At 36.3% G+C, this 23,997-nt stretch overlaps 1 protein-coding gene across 1 annotated transcript; it reads right to left on the reverse strand.

Moving 5' to 3' along the window:
* Positions 1–3,844: 3,844 nt before the first annotated feature.
* LOC132548927 (neurexin-4-like) lies at positions 3,845–21,092 on the reverse strand. The gene is made up of 24 exons (XM_060212828.1): positions 21,020–21,092; positions 19,834–19,986; positions 19,452–19,642; positions 18,402–18,543; positions 17,758–17,970; positions 17,413–17,591; positions 16,838–17,011; positions 16,430–16,591; positions 15,808–15,889; positions 15,163–15,318; positions 14,862–14,997; positions 14,313–14,419; positions 13,898–14,023; positions 12,524–12,736; positions 10,666–10,962; positions 9,457–9,642; positions 8,956–9,177; positions 8,273–8,515; positions 7,813–7,998; positions 7,249–7,391; positions 5,281–5,374; positions 4,829–4,951; positions 4,219–4,371; positions 3,845–4,099 (listed from the first exon to the last, which is right to left on the reverse strand). Exons 1-24 carry the CDS (start codon positions 21,090–21,092, stop codon positions 3,909–3,911), a joined length of 3,945 nt encoding a protein of 1,314 aa, XP_060068811.1. The 3' UTR covers positions 3,845–3,908.
* Between the last annotated feature and the right edge of the window lie 2,905 nt (positions 21,093–23,997).

Genomic DNA, 23,997 nt, shown 5'->3' on the forward strand with positions numbered 1-23,997 from the left:
GCTACATGATGTTGCTGTCAAGGTCTTCTTGAGCAACTTCTGTGGAATTCAGCAGATCCAACAAATTCAGTATGTGAACCTTGAAATGTGTCTGGTATAATGAGTAGTAATAATTATTCAAAAGAGATTTACTTTTTCCTCTGTATCTGCTCTTTAATACAGTAAATGAAATTTAAAAAACTCTTAAGGACTAGCATTAATAATATTTAAGTGTCAAAGATAGTCACCGGTCGGGCATTTTTGTTCTTCAAATCGATCAAAAAATCAAAATGGCACAACTAGGGACCAAGGGGAACCTACATATGAAATTTGCGAGTGATCCAACCAGTACCACTCAATAAATATCAACAACGATTTTCATTGGCAAAATCAAAGATACAAATGTTGCAGACTGTCAGTCATCATGTTTTTTTGTGATCAGTTCCAAAATCAAACAATCACAACTAGGGACCAAGTGCAACCTACAAACAGAATCTGAGAATGATCCATCTAGTGCTGCCCATGAAATAGTATAATATCTTTGATTGTCAAATCCAAGATGGCTGGCTGTCAGCCACTGCTTTTCTTATCAGACCAAAAAATGAACAGGCACAGCTAGGGACAAAGGGAAACCTACAAATTAAATTTAAGATAGATCCATCCAGTATCTCTCAAGAAATGGTGATAACAAACTTTGGTTGTCAAAATCTAAGATAGCCATCTCTCTGTCATTGTTTTTCTGGTCAGTCACAAAACTGAATGGTCATAACTTAGGGACCAAGGAAAATCCTCAAATGAAGTTACAGAAGATCCATCCAGGACTTTTGGAGAAATAGTGATAACAAGAATTGTTACAGACAGAAAATGAATCATGGACATAGGGCGATTTGAAAAAAAGAAGATGCATTAACTTTGTTCAAATCACTTCGACATACATTTATGTTATCAGGGCAAATAACATTTAAGCTCTCCAACATTGAAAACACAAAGAAATCAGCAGATAATGTTCACAAAAAGTTATCAGTGTATTGTACACAATACAGATAGCATGATTTTTTTTACCTGTGAACATCAGATGAAGATAAATTATTTGGGTTATTTCGAATAACTTCTAATAAACCAAGCAATCAAAACCCCAGGTTAAGGATATTTGGTCAGTGTCATACTAAGATCAAAGGTTATCAAATTTGTCCTTGACCTTCTTAAAAACTGTTCAAGGTCACAGGTATCAAATTTTGCCTGTAGTGTATATACAGATGACAAACCATAAAGTGTGTTTGTATTGAATTTACCTTTAATTACTTTGAAGGTATTCAAAATGTATAAACAGTCTGAGCCATTTTAAGTAGTTCGCTGGCTAGGGGACCATAATCTTGGTTACTTCACAAAACTTTAGATGGAGATCAAGTCAGCTAGACTGGCTCAACATTATATTCTTGTTTAAAAAATCCTTTATCTTTAATAAATTAAAATCTAAATGCATTAATTCCCACCCAAACTGTTGATCAGAAAATTAGCATAGCTGACGATAGATTGGGTATTTTTACAGCCACAATTGTTTGCAATTTCTTTACATGAAGAAGCACTTTGCTGCATTCTTGTAACTAGTGTTTAAACTTCAGCCTTACTTAATTTCAAGGTGACCAGTAAAGCAAAATAATTTCTATGCAAACTTCTTAAACAGTTATACTATAAATCAAAAGACATTCTGTATACCAGTAATGTGCCATATTCAGAGAGTATTTCCGAGTTTTAGATTACTGATACATGTGACAACAAACAATCCAGAGACCTAAATGTTAGTACATCTGATTTATTTTATTCATTGCTTTAAAGCCTATACATTTGTATCAAATATAAATCATGTATAAAAATAATGCCTACTGCACTTTCACACATACATACAACACACATCCTGTTCCTTTCATGCGGTGCTCTTTTTTCCTGACTAAAGATCATGCTAATTGACTTAAAAAATTCTGTGATTACATTTATCTGACAATAATATACAGTAAGTACTAGGAATGTTTTATTGGTTGCATGAAAGCAATAATTTCCATATACAGGGACCAACAGTCCACAAATTTTGCCATGTGTAAATTTTGTTGGAAAATAAACTTGAGTTCCGAATAATTTGACTGCTCGGGCCAATATTAATATATAAATAAATAGGAGGAAATATCTAGAGCTCTTTCAAAGATATGAATTAATATTTACAGGGGTACCAACCTTAAGCTAAAAATCAAAAGTGGAAAAACTGGTTGTTCCATTTAATATGAAGGGAGACAAACTGATAGTTGCACATTCTCATTTTATGTTGAATGGACGGTTGAGAGTCTTCTTTATACTAACACAATTCTTTCAGAAAATCACAACCTCATCTCTCCAACACAACAAGTCAGCATCCCAATAGCTTAACATTACAGAAATTAATTAAGGCCAATTAACAAAAATATATAAAGATACACCTTAGTATTATATAAACAAGAGGACAGAGGAAATGATATTCAATTCTGTCAATTTGAAAATATTGAAAAAACAATTCGAGAGACAATCAAGGCTTTCTGCAAAAAGAAATTATTTCTGAATTAAAATTTCAAATACATCAAAAAGATTGCCAACGTTAGAATTTCTAATACAAATAGGTAAAAAGTGACTTGGAACTATTTTATTTCTTCCTCTACTTCCAATAAATCAACTATCATTTCTTAACTATACAACTTCCCAGCATTTCATGCAATCCCTGTAAAACATGTACTCAATTTAAAGTAAAATCTAACAATGGTCTGTAATCCATTCCTTTAAGGGATGAAAAAAAGAAGATATACACGATGATTAATGAAATGGAAAAAAAAGAGCAATCACTGACATGGATGTTTTTACAATGTGTGTGGGTTTTTTTTATACAAAACGTTTATATACAAAATATACAAATCAATATCTAACAATATACAATTTATCTTACAATATTCCTCCTGTTATTACAAATTATTCAGATGATCTTAATATGACATCTCTGATATATATGTGTATCACAAGTAAAAAATGGCAATATGTTTCATATAAGCTAAGCACATCCTTTCATGACTGAAATGGATAACTGACAAAGGTTTATAATTTACATAAAAACCACAAATGTGTGACGGTAAAACATGAAGAAAAATGGAATGTATGAATTGAGATTTCTTTTATCAGTAGGGAATGTAGTGGAATAGTTTACATTGTTCAACATGACATTTTTAAAATTGTTTATGGAATGCTTTGCCATATAAATGCCTGGCACACAAGCCATTGTTTTGTTCCAGTAAGTTTTGTATATCTATGTTATATCAATCAGTATAACAGTAAGAGTGCTTACTGTCACACAACAGTAATGTAAACCATCTGATGACAATCCTACCTGCTACATGATATACTGCTTAACTGTATGTACCACATTTTGCCTAACTTTTGATACAGTACCATATCTTGCCTAACTGTTGATATGTTTTATTGCTTGCCTAACTTTTGATACAGTACCATATCTTGCCTAACTGTTGATATGTTTTATTGCTTGCCTAACTATTGATATGTATCACATCTTACCTAACTGTTGATATGTATCACATCTTACCTAACTGTTGATATGTATCACATCTTACCTAACTGTTGATATGTATCACATATTGCCTAACTGTTGATATGTTTTATAGCTTGCCTAACTATTGATATGTATCACATCTTACCTAACTGTTGATATGTATCACATCTTACCTAACTGTTGATATGTATTACATCTTACCTAACTGTTGATATGTATCACATCTTACCTAACTGTTGATATGTTTTATTGCTTGCCTAACTGTTGATATGTAACACACTGATATGACCTCTGTATGCCTATGGACATGAAGTACTTGAAGATTTAAAGATTTTGTTGCTGTAAGTATTTATATAAACCATTCTCGCCGCTTGGCGATGTCTGGCACTCCTGTCTGATTGTAGACAACAGCAGTGTCGGGGTTATCAGCAAGATCTTGACCTTTGGCTTCTTTTGTGCTGTAATCACCCTTTTCACGGAAGTAGATGAAACCAATGATGGCCAGGATGATGATGATGAGGAAGATCAGAGCAACAACACCTACAATGACAGAATGACGAGTCACAGATTTAGAAATCTCTCTTACAGTTTCTTTTATTTTTTTTATTTCTTATGAACGTTATGTTATTCAATTTAAATATTCTGACCTTGATACTTACCTCCAATGATGCCCCTTTCTGTAGCGGTGAGGCCGTCATCGCTATAGGGGAAAGTGATGTTTGTATATGGACCTCCAGCAACAGGTCTCGTCTCAATCGGATCTGGGGGCTTTGTGATCTCTTCAAATCCACACATGTCCTCTCGTACTTTCCCTAATAAAATGGATGAAGACATCTTGGTCTTTAAAAGAACATGCAATGGTCCTTTCAATAAGAACAAATGACAAATTACTGGTACGTTGATTGCTCTAAATTTAGTTAACAAGTTAATCAGAGAAATTCCTGTAATTTTCAGTTGTATGAATAAAACAAAATCAACTCAAGTATGGGTACCTTTCATGAACACACTTTGTGAAGACAGGTATATTCTAAGTGCTCCTATTTTGCTATGAAAGCCCTTATTAACAACCAGATTTTAGAAAGAGTAGTCTAGAGCTTAAATCAGAAAGGAGATGACAAAATGTAATGCTCTTGGAAATGATAATCATCATTTTTATCTAATCTGTTACAGTGACTTCCAACTGGCTCACAAATTAACACTTAAAAAACAATAAACAAATTCATGGTAATATAAATTGTGATCTCGACCTAATTCTATTAATTCTATCACCTGTTGGGTTCAGCTGTACAAAAGATGGCCTAGGATCCTGGAAGGCACGTTTCAGTGGGTAAATGTTGTCAACCTGCATCCGGTAGATACAGCCTTCAAATCCCTTAGCACTGTTTTTGGTGTCTAAAAACGATAAAAAAATTTTTTTTTTGTAAAGATTGGAAAAATTTGGAACTAACTCTTTAGGCTATTAGTTAATTAACATTTCTTGTTAAAATCTTCCTTTTTTTCAATTTTCTTCACAGTCTAAAATATTTTTATTTAAGATTTTGGCCATTTGGTTCATTAAAATTAATGTTATGGAACCCTTGCATAACCATCCCCCAGACAGTAATCCTTATTGGTGTAGAACAAAAACAAAGAATTGATCTGGGTAGAGCTACAACATCCAGCACTTTTCCACTCTACAGACAGTACATGCTGTACTGGAGTACTAGACAGAACATGCTTACCATTACTTCCAACAAATAGATATTTGGGGTTGTTGAGGATGCTGTCACTGAGAGAAGCACCCAGAGTGTCAATTGCCTCAGGATAGTTGTCCACCTTGGAAAGAAAATAATGACAGGTATAAATGTTATAATACAGTCACGTGATCATAGTAAAAACAGACAAAATCCACTGCTTCCAGAATTGTCTGGAGGAGGAAATCAACATATTATGTAGCATACATGTTGAACTATATCATTGAAAGTATCACCTAATGACCATCAGTAGACCACTTTGCCAAAATATTTAAAGTTTGTCAGGAAAGCAATGGTTCAATCTATCATATATCACATCATTGATTATGGAAGGTTATGGGACATGTATCTCATCTCTGATCAAGGGAAAGTAATAGGACACGTATCTCATCTCTGATCAAGGGAAAGTAATGGGACACATATCTCATCTCTGATCAAGGAAAAGTAACGGGACATGTATCCCATCTCTGATCAAGGGAAAGTAATGGGACATGTATCACATCTCTGGTCAAGGCAAAGTAACGGGACACGTATCACATCTCTGATCATGGGAAAGTAATGGGACACATATCCCATCTCTGATCAAGGGAAAGTAAAGGGACATGTATCCCATCTCTGATCAAGGGAAAGTAATGGGACATGTATCCCATCTCTGATCAAGGGAAAGTAATGGGACATGTATCCCATCTCTGATCAAGGGAAAGTAATGGGACACGTATCCCATCTCTGATCAAGGGAAAGTAATGGGACATGTATCCCATCTCTGATCAAGGGAAAGTAATGGGGCACGTATCTCATCTCTGATCAAGGGAAAGAAATGGGACATGTATCCCATCTCTGATCAAGGGAAAGTAATGGGACATGTATCACATCTCTGATCAAGGCAAAGTAATGGGACACATATCCCATCTCTGATCAAGGGAAAGTAATGGGACACATATCCCATCTCTGATCAAGGGAAAGTAATGGGACACATATCCCATCTCTGATCAAGGGAAAGAAATGGGACATGTATCCCATCTCTGATCAAGGGAAAGTAATGGGACATGTATCCCATCTCTGATCAAGGGAAAGTAATGGGACATGTATCCCATCTCTGATCAAGGGAAAGTAATGGGACATGTATCCCATCTCTGATCAAGGGAAAGTAATGGGACATGTATCCCATCTCTGATCAAGGCAAAGTAATGGGACATGTATCCCATCTCTGATCAAGGGAAAGTAATGGGACAGGTATCCCATCTCTGATCAAGGGAAAGTAATGGGACATGTATCCCATCTCTGATCAAGGGAAAGTAATGGGACATGTATCACATCTCTGATCAAGGGAAAGTAATGGGACATGTATCACATCTCTGATCAAGGGAAGTTTCTTGATAGCATCTGATACTGCTCAAATGTATGCAATGAATCTGTTCCACAAATGGTGAATACTTTGACTTTAATTGAACTCCTACGCCCGTCTTCTTACCATGATGCTCAGTCAGCGGTGAGTGGCACCATTTTAGTTACGTCAATGTTCTGTTATTCAAGTACTTCCACAATTGATTGAGCCTTACTATGTCTCAATTCAACATTACCCAAGAACCTTGTAACTTCTTGACATCTTATTACATACCTGACACTGTAAAGTACCCTCCTAGTCTATTTCAAATGTGTTGTTTTACGTAGATATGCACCCTATCAAGAACTCTGGAGTACTGATCACTATTTTTGAGGGTTGCATGTCACTGTGATAGCTGGATGCTTTAAAAATGGAATCAATTTTAAAAAAAAATTTCCATGACTTCCAAGATAAATAATCTTTCCCTTCAAGCTTTTGGTAAAATAAAGGACCAAATGAAACCAAACAAACAGTATTAATTAACTGTAGCATATACCAAGGTACGTTTAAGGAAACCTGATACAGAAGTTTTCCATCAAGGGAGCAAATCTATATCAACCTGTATACCTTACCTGTAAGTGGACATTCCTGCCACCTGGACCTTCTCTCTTCATCTTGGCCTCATGTTGCTGTCCATTAGTATAGTCTATTCCATGATTAGGGGTGTTCAACTCCCATCGTTCAGAACCAACATCAACAACAAATTTTATTCCACCTGAGTGATAGAAACATGTGAAATTAAATCCACGATAAGATGGTGTCTGATATCAAATACTCAAAATATTAACCACAAGTAAAGAATACCAAAGACCACAAGAAGTTATTGTTGTAATTAAAATTTATTCATAAGTTGAGAAGGAAATGTAACAAGGTAATTTAAACTTGCAAAATCTCTCAGTTCCAAGAAAAAGTAAAGGAATTTATAAATTTGTGATATTATTTTATAAAAAATTCTTTTCAGACATTTTTTCTTCAACAATTTTTTTCTTTCAGTACTACAAGAGACATGGTACACTTTAAAATTGGCACAAAAGAAAATTCAAGTTCAATGCCTGACAATTTTGAATTAGGACAGAGAAATGTAAAGTGTGCTTAGAATTTCATCCTCTTTAACGCTAACTATAGTGTTTACTTACCACTGTTGTTGATCTCCAGTGACACATACTCTGTGTTCTCAGCATCCCGGAGCTGAAGAAGAATGCCTTGCTTTTTCTTAGTGGTAAAACCAACACGAATTTTCATGAAGTCTGTGGCAGACAATCCCTGGCTTTTGTCAAATGTATATTTTATCTGGTAGTTGGTCTGAAGATTTACTCCAACCTCTGAAAGGTACAATAAAGCCTATAGTTGTACATTGTCAAGTATGTGATAATTACATACCAAATACACATTATTTTTAATAAGGTAGTGTGTTATATTAATACCCAATGGTGATATGTGACGGTGTGTAACAACACAAATAGTTTCATCATTGACTACCCGCCATTCCTGGCTTATATTGGATTTCTTATATATTTTTCACTGTGAATATACTAAGCAATTTTTTAACAATTTTTTGACATTTTGGGGCATTTTCAAACTTTAAGTGTTACATACCTCTACCACACATCCATCCTCTCCATGGTGTGTATGCACAGTCGCAGGTGTAGCCAGAATATCCCTCTATACATGTGCCTCCATTCATGCATGGATTACTGTTACACTTTCCGTTACAGTTGACAGACACGCCATAGTAGAAGTCGCCACGCTCCACCAGCCCACGGAGGTCCTGCAGCACACCATTCACTCTCAGACCTCTTATGCAGCCAACAAAGCCATTTTTGTCCTCCACTGTAGCACCTGTTAAAATTTCAGTGAAAGCAACTTTAGACAGAAGGTCACAAAAATTTTTGAAAAGCACATAAATCACATTTCATTCTTCATCATTCAGTGCAAATCTCACAACTAAAACAAGAAACTTTAAGACCCCAATGCTACTGCTCCCATGCATCTATCATTGAAGAATCTGCAAAATTTGTATTGTCTGTGACCTTTGACCCTTAGTTGACAAACTTGATGTAAAGATACTATGGAGTGAATGTGAACTAAATAAGGTTCTCCAGATATAACATTGATTGTGAATGGGACACAACGCAATGGGATAGGTGGACAGACAGACATGGTAACAATATGTACACCCCACACTCCCTCAATCAAATGGAAGGGGCATAAAAGCTGTTGGAATTGTTACCAGGTGAATGGAAAAACTATCAACATTAAAGCACTTGCTTTAGCCTTACCAACAACAAGATATCCCATTAGGTCAAGGGCACGTGTGACCTCATCTTGACCTTCGTTAAGGTATTTCTCAGGGAAGTTATCTACACGAAGCCAAGCTTGCTTCCTATTTCTCTCTACATGGACTGTGTGCCAGAAATTGTTGTTGAGGGCGTTGGTCGACTTGTACTCCAGCACCTTAATACCATTACCATTGTTGTAGCTGAACCCAATTGTATCACCGTCTGAAATTCAAGTCAAGCAATATGACAGATGAATTTGGAAAATACGCCAGTTTGTATCAATCATATTCAGTCTATAACATAAGGTCTTCCTCTACAGTAACAACAAAATAAGCATTCCCTCTTGTTTTTACCACTAAATATGGCACATATCGCGTAGAGGGATATCATAACTTCAGTTTTAGTACAAATGTCAAATGGACACAATTTGGAATCAAAATGGACTTAATACCATACTAGAGAAGACATTCAGACATAATAATGAATTTTTGCTATACATACTAAATAATCTGACTTGGATGAAGTCAGCACTTCCATCCAAGGAGTTTCCAATGTTGTGGATGATAACGCCATCCATGGCTGTCGTCTTGAACTGGAACCAGATATCTCCCGATGGTTCTGCCTCGAATGTAGCCAGTTTGATGGTAGCATCTGCCTTGCGGAATGTAATCACATTGTCAAGGAGATCTGGAATAAAGCATGGCCACATTACATATCAGAGACATAACTGCTTAATTACAGATGAAAACATAACAAACAATTCTATATTTATGTCGCCTTGAAATATTGAAAACTTTTGAGTCAGAGTATATGTGCAAGCCCCAGGGGGTCCTGTAATTAGCCCACCCTCTGACTTTGAGTCAGAGGAAATGTACTAACCCCTTTGGGTCCTATAATAAGCCCACACTTGTATTTGAGTCAGGGGAAATGTACCAACATTCTTGGGTCCTAAAATAAGCCCACCCTTGTATTTGAGTCAGGGGAAATGTACTAACCCCCTTGGGTCCTATAATAAGCCCACCCATGTATTTGAGTCAGGGGAAACGTACTAACCCCCTTGGGTCCTATAATAAGCCCACCCTTGTATTTGAGTCAGGGGAAATGTACCAACCCCCTTGGCTCCTAAAATAAGCCCACCCATGTATTTGAGTCAGGAGAAATGTACCAACCCCCTTGGCTCCTAAAATAAGCTCACCCATGTATTTGAGTCAGGAGAAATGTACTAACCCCCTTGGGTCCTATAATAAGCCCATTCCAGCCTTTAAGTTAGAAGTAATATATTAGCTCTCTGGGGTTCTGAGTCAGAGGTAATGTGATGGCCTCCTGACATTACAGACGTGACAGAAGGATAAATACAGTAGATACAAATCAAGCCACACTACATATTTGTTTACATGCTGGAAACTTATCAATGTAAGAATCCTTACAAGCTTCAATGCTGGCTATCTGAGGATTTACAGTAGTGAAATATCTGTGTTCATGTATGTGCATCCTTTACCAAACTGGATAAGACTTCATGCATGGGCAAAAAAAATGTTGATCCAAAAATATATTTCCCAAGACAACAGAAACATTTTTGCTGTAGAATCAGGTCAGTGTCTATTACTACTTTATACATACTGTCTTTTAGACAGATGAAGGATCCAGCACTGTGAAATCCTAGCTAAGTATCAGGTTCTGAGCCCAAGTCTATTGTTACTTTATACTTACTGTCTCCCTGACAGATGAGGGGTCCAACCTTATGAAACCCTAGTCTACTGTCAGTGGTCGTTCCTGTGTCACCAAAGTGAAGTTCCATCACTGGTAGGTACTCTTTGTGGACTAACTGACCACTATCAGAGGTGGACAGACCAGAGTCACAGTTACATGTGGCCAGCCCACCAGTGCAGCCCTTCTCAGTCAATCCACAGTAGCATTTGTCTGACCCTGGAGCTGCTCCTCCCCAGTAATACATGGGTTGGAATGTCCTTCCTACCCACCAAGCGTAGTGCAAATCTGGGGAATCATCTGTGAAAATAAAAGTTTGGAACAATAAAATATATTGTTTACATCAATATCATTCCTTCAAAATGTGGGAAAATTCTGCCCTGCAGTTCCTCAGAAACAAGCTCACAGTTAGTGTTGCATGCATCACTTGCTCCTGCAACATAGACCTTCATAGCAATTAGCAAATGTCTCATTTTAACTAATGAAAGTCTTCCCTCCAAAAACCAGAGTCTTGACAGGAAGGACACAAAAACCAGAAAATAACAGGGAAAGAATCTTTATGTGCACTCCCTTTTACTTGATACTGTAAGAAGTTTTAATCAAGTTATTATCTGGAAAACAAACTAAAACACTAACATGTCAGAAAGGACATGGCTTTGTGTCTGACCATTAAGGGTAAATTTAACCATTCTAAAAACATTGACAGAATACACATGAAAAAGTGTAAAATTTGACATTGACCTTTAGACACAGTTACCATGAACATTGGTCAGTAGCGTTATTCTGACAAACTTTGCTTCCTGCATTTTTGATGCGGGGCCCTAAATATGATGATAAATATCTATTTCGGTAAGTGACCTTCACAGCCTTTACAGTTGACCTTTTGACCACTAACTCAATCCCATCCTATGTATTTTCTAATAATATTACATTGCAACAAGTTTCAATACATTCAGTCAACCCTATCACAAATTATCATCTAGAAGTCAAAATATGATGATAAAAGTCTAATTTTAGTAACAGTGACTTTTTTAGTTGACCTTTAGACCCAAATCTTAACCCCACTCTGTATTACCTCATAACCTATCGATATATGAATTTTCATTTAAACCCATCCATCTTTTCTCATGTTATCGTCTGGAAACCAACAGATGGACAGACCGATGAACGGACAGATAAAGGGAGACAAACACTATAATCCCCTCTGGTTTCACTGGCATGGGAATAATAATAATATCATGTTGATGGACAGAAGACATAGGTGACAACTTCATAATCCTGACAATAGATTACAGAGGGATCTTGGTCGCCAACATTGTTTGCTCTTTGAATGTTAGATCTCTTCCATTCTTTTCTCATCTCTTCTCTATATTTGCTCTTAATGATTTGAACATTTCTTTGCAGAAATAGCGATAACAATCCAAGAGAGTCGTGCACAACCATTGTTTTCTCTGATCAGTGCCAAAATCAAACAGACACAATGAAGTATCAAGGGGAACCTAATGATGGAATCTGAAAAAATGTCAGCAGTAATTTCTAAGAATTAGTGATAACAAGCTTTAAGGAGTGAAATCCAAAATGGTCTGTTTGGCCTGAATAGTCCCACGTAGAGCAATTTGAATAGCCCACCATCTGATGATGGTTTGCTAAAAATGTGATGATAGTGGACAATCTAAATGTTAAGCTTTCCATTGTGGTTTTAAGCTAAATTCTTCTGCAATTTAACACTGCTGCTCTCCCTAATCTTCTCTTTATTGATAAATATATCAGGAAGAAAAAAAATTGAATAATAAATTACCGCCATAAAGTTTATGTAAGGTAGATTTTTCCACCATAAAATTAATCTAGTGAGTAAACCTACTTGGTTTGGCAAGAAGACGTGAGTTGTTACACTTGTATTCAATGGTCTGATGGCAGCTGACCGATCGCTCAATGACTTCTGTCAATTCATCAATGGATGAGGCGCTGTAACCAATCTTACGGACATAATAATTTGGTGCCTGATAACCATCCACACGGATATCTTCTTCACTGTCATGGCCAATCCATGTTTCCACAGGTTTGCCCACTTCATCTGTAACCAAAGGAATCTTACATGTTCAATCTACTTATGGTTAAAACTCCTGAAATTGTAATACTGCAAGGGTCTCAGAAATCTGACTACACATGGTAAAAATTATAAACTGAATATTGACTCTCTGAGTATTTCAGAAATCTGAGTACCTCAGAAATCTGTGAGTATTTCAGATATCTGTCTGAGTATCTTATATATCTGTCTGAGTACCTCAGATATCTGTCTGAGTATCTCAGATATCTGTCTGAGGATCTTATATATCTGTGAGTATTTCAGTTATCTGACTTAGTAACTCAGAAATCTGAATTATTTACTCCGAAATCTGGCTATTCATCTACATACAGTCAGTCTTCAACACCAGACTCTATCATATAGAGAATCTTAGATATAATTTCTATGGGATAAATGAATTAAGTCTTAGAATTTTTCATTTTATAGTATCTGGTGAGGTAAAAAAACCACCTGCAACAAATTTCATATGTGTATACAAGAGGCCCATGGGCCTTAACGGTCATCTGACAAAAAGCAAGCCAAACCTAGAAAGTGGGTTGAGGTCATTCATTTGAACAAACTTGGTAGCCTCTCCTCCAAGCATCTTACAGGCCCAATATCAGCACTCATGGATATCGTTTGTATATTTTGTGACCTTGAAAGGATTCATTTATATATCAATATGTGAGTATTTCTTTGTATATTTTTATCTGACTGTGACCTTGAAAGTGGGCCAAGGTCATTATTTGAACAAACAGAAATCTGAATTATTTACTCCGAAATCTGGCTATTCATCTACATACAGTCAGTCTTCAACACCAGACTCTATCATATAGAGAATCTTATATGATTTTTAATTTCTATGGGATAAATGAATTAAGTCTTAGAATTTTTCATTTTATAGTATCTGGTGAGGTAAAAAAACCACCTGCAACAAATTTCATATATGTATAAAATGCAAACACAAGTATAATTCAGCTTTTTACATAACTAAAGACACTTCTGCAAATATTTAAATAGTTTCTTTAGTAATGCCACGATGCATTCAATGCCATGTAATCCTTAAAGCAGCCAATTACATCTCCTCTAAACATACTTGCTAACACCCTTCCATATAGACTTTTTGAGAAGACATGTTACTTTTACCATTGCAATGGAAATGTTACTTACTTTTGCCATTGCACTGGACCTTAAATGGTTTGAGAGGTCCCGATCCATCAGGGTCAATGATAGCTGGCTCCAATCCATCATTTTTAGTGTACATCTTGTACATCTCACAGGAAAGATAGTAGGATGCTGTTAAACAGAAAAAATATCACCACAATGTTCATATACCACAATGTTATCACAATAATATACCAGGTGCCCAGGTTCATTATGCATGGTTTTAATCCTGTCCCTGTAGTATTAAAAGTCAGTTAAATGTCATTGCCATTAATGTGTCAAAGTATCTATATCAGCATACTGTAAAGAATGAAATAATTCAAATCAGTCAATAGATTCAAGAGAATTAAACATTAATATGCTGTTTTAGAGAATGTATCATTCAGCTAACTCTCTGATAAAGCTGGTATCTTGTACTTACAGATGTGGCACACTTCACCAGTGTATCCAGATTCCTGGCAGTCACAGTTAAAATTGCTCCAGTCTTGAGTACATACACCATCATGTTCACAAGGGTTCGGAGTGCATCTGTTTGTATAAACACAAAATTGTGTTAAAGTTAACCATGATCAGGACAATCAAACTTCTCTTTGTGAAGTATCCTTAAAACAATTATAGCCTGATTAGACAATAAGATCTATATAATTAGTCATAGGATCCACATAGTTAGTCATAGGATCTACATAGTTATACATAGTATCTATATAGTTATACACAGGATCTACCTAGTTATACATAGGATCTACATAGGCATACATAGGATCTACCTAGTTAAACAAAGGATCTACATAGTTATACACAGGATCTATCTAGTTAAACATAGGATCTACCTAGTTAAACATAGGATCTACCTAGTTAAACATAAGATCTACATATACTGCAAACAAGTCTGTTCCTATTGAGCTTTACATTGGAAAATTAGTTTCTAACTTTCATTAAGGAAATCTTCCATCTATATGATAATGCTGACCTGTCAACCAGTCCACATGTTCCAACTTCCACGTCCTTTGTGTCCGATGAGGATATGCTGTTCAAATCAACTGGTGTCACATCAATTTCAATAGATCGCATACATCCACGGAAACTTATCCCCAGAGTGTATCCACCTAACCATGAGATACAAGTTACAAAATCAGGAAATTTATATCAACAGTTTGGAAAAACTCTTTCTTTTCTTTAACAATACAATTCGATAGAAATTGAAAGTTCAACTTTTAAATTTTGGAAAATGTTTTCAAACTGAAGTATGAATCATTCTTCAAAATAATTACCAAGATAGTAAGTTGAACCGGCAGATATAGTTAGACTGCGGCGTGAGACTTTGGCATTTCGGTCAACAGTGATGTTCAACATCTGTTCATTGGCATGCAGGTGAAAAGAGTGCCACAATCCATCAGCAAAGCCTTGAGATTTGGCATCCAGAGCAGCTAAAATCAAAAGCAATAAAAGTAATGTTATGAATGAGGTATACTGTACAGAATCAAAGATCTCTTCAGTAAATTTAAGGAAGTATTCTCTTTCACACAGCTATGTACTAATTATCTGTTAACCTCCAGATTCACCATCAACAAATTTTTACATTTAATGACAATCCCTCAAGGATTTACTAACAAACCTTTCACATTTGTTAATTATTCTGTGACAATTTCACACCTAACAAGTATCTCAATAAAATTTCACATTTTTTGACAATCTGTTGAAAAATCCATATGTATTTTTTATAAGTCTATTAAATTATCTCAAGGTTATGTAACATCAAGTGTGTTTTCCACACTTGTTAGACACCACAAATCCGGATTTTTTTCCAATAAAAAATCGGATTTTTTTGTGACAATGTTCACATGCCTGATATTCAGAACTTAACAAGACTTGCCATAGATCATGTAAAGCTCATATAAAAGTATCTAGGTACTTACTGTTACGAACCATATCCTCGATGATCTGATTATCCTTGGTCACTAGTTTATAGGTCACATAACCTACACCATCCAGCTTGACCTATTAACCAGAATTATCTCATCAAAGTACAACAGGATCATCATACACTTTCAGATTACTAGGCATTCTACTCTGTTTACAAATTGTATTATCAGTTAAGAAAATAAATGTTTTCATTGAAACCATGGAAATGTAACTCTGCCTAAGTTTATTGTGATTTTACAATAGAACATAACATGAAAAATATCATTAACATCAACGCTGAAAAACTTTGTAGCATGTTTATTATGGTCATCTAAAAGGTCTTTTTCACATTCAAATGTCTTGAGAACAAACCTGCTTTGATATGCCTTTATAATGAATAATCATCAGTATTTAGGTTTGGATATTATATCTCTGTGTGGCAATCCATAAACACAATACTATTTGGAATTAGAAGAAATGCTGAAAAGGGGACTCTTCAGTGCTTCATCTTACAAAATTCCACAGGATTCACCAGTTTATTTCTTATATAAAATTAGCGAAATCATAATCATAACAAAGCATCCTTTAATTTCCTCTGTATGTAACAATATTTTAAATGTCTGTTCATTTGTTTACCTCTATTGATCCACCATCCTCCATGTCGTGATGGAGAAGGATGCCGTCCTCGTCGTGGGTACGGAAATCAAACTGGAGACGAATAGCACCACCTGCATCGAATCCCTTCAGCACAGCAAACGAGTCAAATGTGAAGAAGGTCATTGGGATAGGTGCGGTGAACTGTAAATAGATCATTTCAAACTTTACAAGCAGATATCATTTAACAAACATCAGTTCAAAAGGCTAGAACAAATTTAATTTGATATATTCTGATTAAATTAGTCACATTGCTATGATGATAAATGCCATTAATAAAAATATAACACTTTCAATCCCCAGTTTTATACCAAATTAATATACTATACATAGAAAAATGAAAGGGTAGCTGGGTCTAGCAACTGAAGTGACCTTTGAACTTAAACAAACCTTGCAGTTCCAGGGATCAGGCACAGACCCAACCATCTGGTAACCAGTTTGTCCAGCCTGGGCATCGCGAATAATCTTCAGACTGTTGAACACAACATTTTCCAGACATCCTGCGAAGTTGGTCTTCACAGTCAAACCTTGTTGATCAAAACTTGGCACACCCCCAATGTATATCTGACAGAAAAAAACATCAATTTTCACAAAAAATTCATAAAAATGGGAATTGAACATTTGTGTCTGACATCTGGTAAACTGAAAACCAAGACTTCAATGGACTAGTAATTCTGCTTGTGTAATCTGCTATATGTTATGATGATGTTATATCATCTGTTCAGCACAACTCATCTCCATTTTTTTTAGATATAAAGCATATCATCAGAGTACTGAGAATTACTACACACAATGAGTGATACAGTTGGATAAATAATGACAGAGTGTGTTAAAAAAATAAATATATATATATAATAGAGTGGAAATGACAGGAAAGCTTTAAGCACATTCAGGTTTGGACTTAAACTAAAATTGTTCATATATTCAGGTGAAACAACATCTGAAACTGCTGTTAAGTCTCCTACCTTCTTGTCAACATTGAGTCGGTAGAATGCTCCATTGCTTTCAAAACGAGTCTCCATCCTGTCCACAATCAGCATCACAGTAGTTCGATTTCGTCGTATTATGATATCATGCCACTGGCTGTCATCCAGCATATTACCTCCGAGCTGGTCAGTGGTCCCAGCAACTTTTGTAGTGGAGCCTAAACAGCAAATCACAAACAGCTTTACATATACAAAGCGACCAACCAAAATCATTGTCTCCAAAGTCATAACAAACATTGCTGCAAAAGTTGCTGAAAACATGCTAAATTTTAACAAAAAGATATATGTATATGGAAAAAAGAAAAAAAAGGAGTTCAGTTTTACCTAAATCTAGATGGAAATACAGTGTTCCTCCAACCAGTTCAAGTGACAAGTAATCACCCTGGTTACCATCAGCAAAAAGAATGACACCATCTTGTTTGTTAGTTTTGAAGCGGAGTTTGATGTTGTCCTCAATACTGCTTGGTGGAGGAACTTGCCTGCTGAGGTCGTAACTAATGTAACTAGTGCCACCATCAAACCTCACTGTTTGTGAATCTAAAAACAGAAAAAGTGTTTGTTGATAAAGAAAATCCTTTCATATGTAAATCATTTCTAGATGATGAAATAAAGAAACCTAGACAAGTCAAACCAGATATATTTTGGATTGACAAGAAGAATTTTTTTGTTCTTCAGCATAAGTGATATATGGACGTACTGGGGGGTTTATTCATGTAGATTTTGTAAGTATTCTTATTCCATGAATTCATATGTCCAACTGAAGGGCAGTTAAAATCAATTTAGTTAGATTTGTTGGTCAATACTTATCTTTGAAAAAAAATTAAACACTTAAAAAAATTAATCATAAAGAGTAATGGAATTTCAGTTAAGTGGCTGAACATCTATAATCTTAAGTTACATCTTCTCTACCCAAAGAGATGTGTGATTTACAGGGAATTCAGTCAAAATGAAGAGGATATACTACATACTGTAAGGACAACCCTGTACTTCCACTCTCATAGAGATGACCATGTTCCAACGGGACGGGTGAAAGCGGACATAGCGTGCCACCACTGGGTACTTCAGCGTGTTTGTTTTTACCATGTCACCATTGCTGTTACCAATAAACATCTGTCAAAACAATCAAATCGAAAGTCAACAGAATATAACAACAAAATTCTGTTCTTAACATATGTTTATACTAAAGACAATGAAATTACCATAAAATTAGCATAAATAAAGCCTGATCCTTGTTATTGTAAATTAAACTACATAGCAGAAGCTTCTGCCTGGTTAAATAACCATATATTTAACAAAAACATGTAGTCTGTATTTCTTACATTTAACCACAAATTATTTTGTCTTGTTTCAAACTTCGAAGAAGAAAAAAGAAAAAACAAAATGAACTGAATATTAAGGAAACTGGCTTTCTTGTCCAGAAAAAATTTCTAAGCATTAGCTTTAAACATCTCTGTGACTTGGAACAGCTGCAAACAACCAAATACATGTAACTTTAATCATTAAACATCTCTGTGACTTGGAACAGCTGCAGACAACCAAATACATGTAGAAGAAATTTTAACAACAGATTTTCTTATTTTTTCTTGTAACAACCTTAAGTAGTCTTTTCGATACTAAAGTTCTTTTAAATGAGATGACTAATCAGAAATTTAGAACACTGGAACCTGTTGAAGGAGGGTAATAATTCTTTACTCAGACTTCTCTACCAACTAACTGGGAAGGCTGTACTGGAAACATAAGCCAAAACATCACTCACAAAGCCCTGAACAGACAACCAGGGCATCTGGAGATTCAGTTGTGTCTGGCAAGCGTTAGACAAAATAATGGGAGTTCGGGTACAATACACAACTTTCGAGAAATATAATGGCTCAATATGTGTATCCCTAGCCAAGTACAAGAGGATTCACATATGAAAGGCAAGAAGGGTTCAGTCACATGACCAATTAATTCAATGGGTTGACCAAGAAGTTCTGAAAATATATAATTTTGACTGCTGAAGGTATGAAAATCATACATACCTCTCTGATACCAAACTCATTGGAGTAGAAACGCCAAGTTTTACGGTCGACAGAGAAGGAAAGCATGAACTCTGTAACATATTCGTCAGTGCCCTGTCGTCCCTGGGTCTGTAGTCGTGTCAGAAGGTATTCCCGTCCCAGGTCTATTCCAAGGTACTGTGCAGAGTTCTGTACCTTAGATGTCCAGGATCCTGGATAAACAAAAATATTATGCTTTCCTCACAGAAATTCAAGACCTTTCTTTAAAAATCTTTAATGCAATTCCATATGAATGTAAATTTTCTTTTCTTTTTTTTTCACTATATGTATAAATCATTATTTATGTTTTCTCTCTTAGTATTGTTAGCTTATCAACCAAAAAGCTCTCTAATGAAAACTTTACCTGCAGTTTCCATGAGTCGGCCTCTAGCAGGAAGCCTGATACTGCTGGTTGATGATGAAGCCCACATATTGCCATCAGGGATCCTGGACCCACTGTCCACACCAATACCCACTGGAGTCCCATCTAGACAGTCTGTGTCACGATATGGTGTCTCTGTAAACGTAGAGAAATGTGCGAAATGTTTTACTGACATGTCTCAATTATATAGCAACAGCATGGACCTATGTGTAAATCAGCACATACAGTTATTTGTTAAGACTAGCTTACATGCATCACAATTTATAAACTACATGGCAGCAGGTTGGGGGAGGCACTTAAATATATATAGCTAGTACAGGTTGTTTAAAAACACTCTAATTTTTACTGTTTAAAAACACTCTACGTTTTACTGTACTTTACTGTACAGCAGGACAAATATGTACAGCTGTCCCGATTATAAAGGATGTGGACAGCTGGACAAATCTGTATGTTTTGTGTCTGGTATTGGGCAGGAGACATATGAAATACATGAGGGCGTTATAATTTAAATTTCATATTGACTATTCAAATATACATTCTTGTCTTCAATGGTCTATTGAATATTTTTGTGTAGTGTATATGTACACACAGTTAAAACTTAGACTGTACGAGTACGCACATTGAGATTCTATAAAACATGAGTACGCACATTGAGATTCTATAAAATGTGTCTGGCAGATTTCATGACCAGAAGTTACTCTTGAAAGAAATACCTATCTTCCATCTCCTGGCCACCATGCACCCGTCGCTATCAGTAACCCTTGTCGGGCTTCATGCTATTTCTTTATTAATTCAGACCACAAAATCTGGGAACCCTATTCATTATACAATTTCAATACCCCGGGTCCGAAACTGATCACGGTCGTATTACACACTCCTCTCAACAAAATTAGTGTCTGCTGTGAATACACGTGAATGTTTTGTCATGAAAAGGCTAACATGCGTGTGCATATTATTTCATTAAGAATAATGGATTCGTTCAAAAAATATGATATACGGGTAAAAATATCCACTTCCGCTATTATTGTAAATCAAAACATTTTCCGCCATTTTGAACATAGTTGAATTCGGGTCAACACCCAGGTGTGTTAATTACCTGTACCAGGTATGCACATCTCCTGATTAATAAATCACGGAATTTACCAGAATAACGTAACATTTTACTTACTGTCTCGTACATATCCGTGGCATATTTGGCAAATTATTGCCAGAATTAAAATTAAGCCTTTCATCTGCGCCATGACCAGCGCAGGTGTGTTTGCGTGGATTCCGTCCCTTTACCTGGGTCACGTGACCCGGAACACAATTTGATTGGATTAACTCAGTGAGTCATTCAACATAGTTATGGAGTTTATCAGAATGTTAACAATTTAACACGTCGCTCTGTCATCTTAATATCTATATCTGGAAGCATATTTTTGTGCCGTTACTTATAACTATATATGATTAATAACTAAGGAATAAAGCATCCAATTATAATGCAGTTACTTCACTTACAATTAGTTAAATGTCAAGTTTTATCCAGCATTGAACATAGTATATTATAAACAAACACATAGCAATGCTTCTACATCAATATATATGTTTTACGTGATAAAACTCCATGTGAATTCACTAACAGCTGTATACACCAGATTGGGGTGACAGAAAAACAAAGTGTACTGATATAATTGGTATGCGCTCACGACTTGATATTGCATGCTTTTTGTGTGCTCCTGATCCCAACAACAAATCGAGTCACAATTAGTTTGAAAATGTTACTGGTCAGATCACAGAAGTGAGCAGTCGGGTTTTTGTACTCCCAGTGCAGTCGATTTCTACCTCTGTCGAGTTCTGATTCAGTAATATTGTAATTGGCATCAAATGTAAATGTTGCGATACTTCAGCGCTTCTGGTCTTGTTCGTGAACCAAACTTTCTCATACCGACCGATTTTGCGACGCGACAGACCGATGGCATTGTCGTATTTAGAGAAGCAAGCAATTACTTGAGGTCACGATTTTCCATAGAAAGGTCAACGAACACGGGCATAACTCTCAATAAATGAACAACACCAAAGTAAATTATTTGTATATCAATATGACGCACACCAAAATATTTAAAATATAAATATCATTCATTAATTGCGGAACAAACCTTAAGCTTATAACAAGCATTCTGGTCGGCCCGAATGGAAATGCAGAAGGGGTCTTATTGTTTGGGGAGAATAGAGTACCCGGGGAAAAGCCACGTGGTCGCGCACATGCCCTCATACCTATTCACGTCCGTTTCAGGAATCATACTCAGTGAAAGGCGAGTAACAATTCAAAAGTTTTAATTTATTAAGCCAAATGGTAACTTCAGTGACAAATGTCCAGATAAGTCTCATCTCTTCCATTGGTTCAATCGGAAGAGTTTTACATTCTCACACTAGAAACCCGCGGGTTTGATTCGTGTCGGAGAATTCGACAGGAATGCGATATTCCTAGATACCTTGGGTTAGATTTTAATTAAAAATAATAATCATGCTGCTTTTAAAATGTAGCTTCAACGTCCGCTAGAGTCTAATGGAAGTAGAAAAGATATGAGCGGTTTTTTCACATTTTTAATCCGGACCCATTTTTACAAAAAAAAAGTGTGATATAATTGTCAGTTAACTCACCAGTCGTCGGTACATTGTGTTTACTTTATAACGTTGATGGGAGATGGTTTTATAAATTAAACTTGTGTACGGTGGTTTCTCGAGTAAATCATACATTTTGGTTAAGCGGACGATGCCTCAGTAAAGAGTTTCAATATCATATGATCAATATTTTACGAACATTCGAGAGAAAAATATCCAATTCCATTACTGAAACAGAATCAGTGTGGTTGTGTACCAGTGTCAGAGTTCAATACTCCTTCTTACAATTATATTATTTCTGGTTTTCTCATTAAAATGGAAAATGTAGAACCAATATATGCATTGTAATAGTAACCAATGATTACGAAGACGCCGTACAGGACGCCCTAATATTCCTCCTTGAGTCCGAGAGAAAAAGTTTCCCAAAGGAAACCGTCTCCATGGTAAAGCCACTCGAATAACAAAGTATGTCCGAAGCGGTTTCGGAGTAAGCATTGGAACAAAGATCCCAGTTCGAGAAAGGGATCTCAAATGTGAACTAAAAAGTAATCAGTAGTGTACAATGTACTAGCTTGGTAAGTCAGCAGTTCTAGAATGTACCAGCTTGGTAAGTCAGCAGTCCTAGAATGTCCCAGCTTGGTAAGTCAGCAGTCCTAGAATGTCCCAGCTTGGTAAGTCTGACATTCTAGAATGTACCAGCTTGGTAAGTCAGCAGTTCTAGAATGTACCAGCTTGGTAAGTCAGCAGTTCTAGAATGTACCAGCTTGGTAAGTCAGCAGTTCTAGAATGTACCAGCTTGGTAAGTCAGCAGTCCTAGAATGTACCAGCTTGGTAAGTCAGCAGTCCTAGAATGTACCAGCTTGGTAAGTCAGCAGTCCTAGAATGTACCAGCTTGGTAAGTCAGCAGTCCTAGAATGTCCCAGCTTGGTAAGTCAGCAGTCCTAGAATGTACCAGCTTGGTAAGTCAGCAGTTCTAGAATGTCCCAGCTTGGTAAGTCAGAAGTTCTAGGATGTACCAGCTTGGTAAGTGTACCAGCTTGGTAAGTCAGCAGTTCTAGAATGTACCAGCTTGGTAAGTCAGCAGTCCTAGAATGTCCCAGCTTGGTAAGTCAGCAGTCCTAGAATGTACTAGCTTGGTAAGTCAGCAGTCCTAGAATGTACCAGCTTGGTAAGTCAGCAGTCCTAGAATGTACCAGCTTGGTAAGTCAGCAGTCCTAGAATGTACCAGCTTGGTAAGTCAGCAGTCCTAGAATGTACCAGCTTGGTAAGTCAGCAGTCCTAGAATGTACCAGCTTGGTAAGTCAGCAGTCCTAGAATGTACCAGCTTGGTAAGTCAGCAGTCCTAGAATGTACCAGCTTGGTAAGTCAGCAGTTCTACAATGTACTAGCTTGGTAAGTCAGCAGTCCTAGAATGTACCAGCTTGGTAAGTCAGCAGTTCTACAATGTACTAGCTTGGTAAGTCAGCAGTCCTAGAATGTACCAGCTTGGTAAGTCAGCAGTTCTAGAATGTCCCAGCTTGGTAAGTCAGCAGTCCTAGAATGTAC

The sequence above is a fragment of the Ylistrum balloti genome, unplaced genomic scaffold (genome assembly GCF_031769215.1).
Source record: "Ylistrum balloti isolate Yb309-2 unplaced genomic scaffold, AGI_CSIRO_Ybal_v1 Utg370036, whole genome shotgun sequence".
NCBI lineage: Eukaryota > Metazoa > Mollusca > Bivalvia > Pectinida > Pectinidae > Ylistrum > Ylistrum balloti.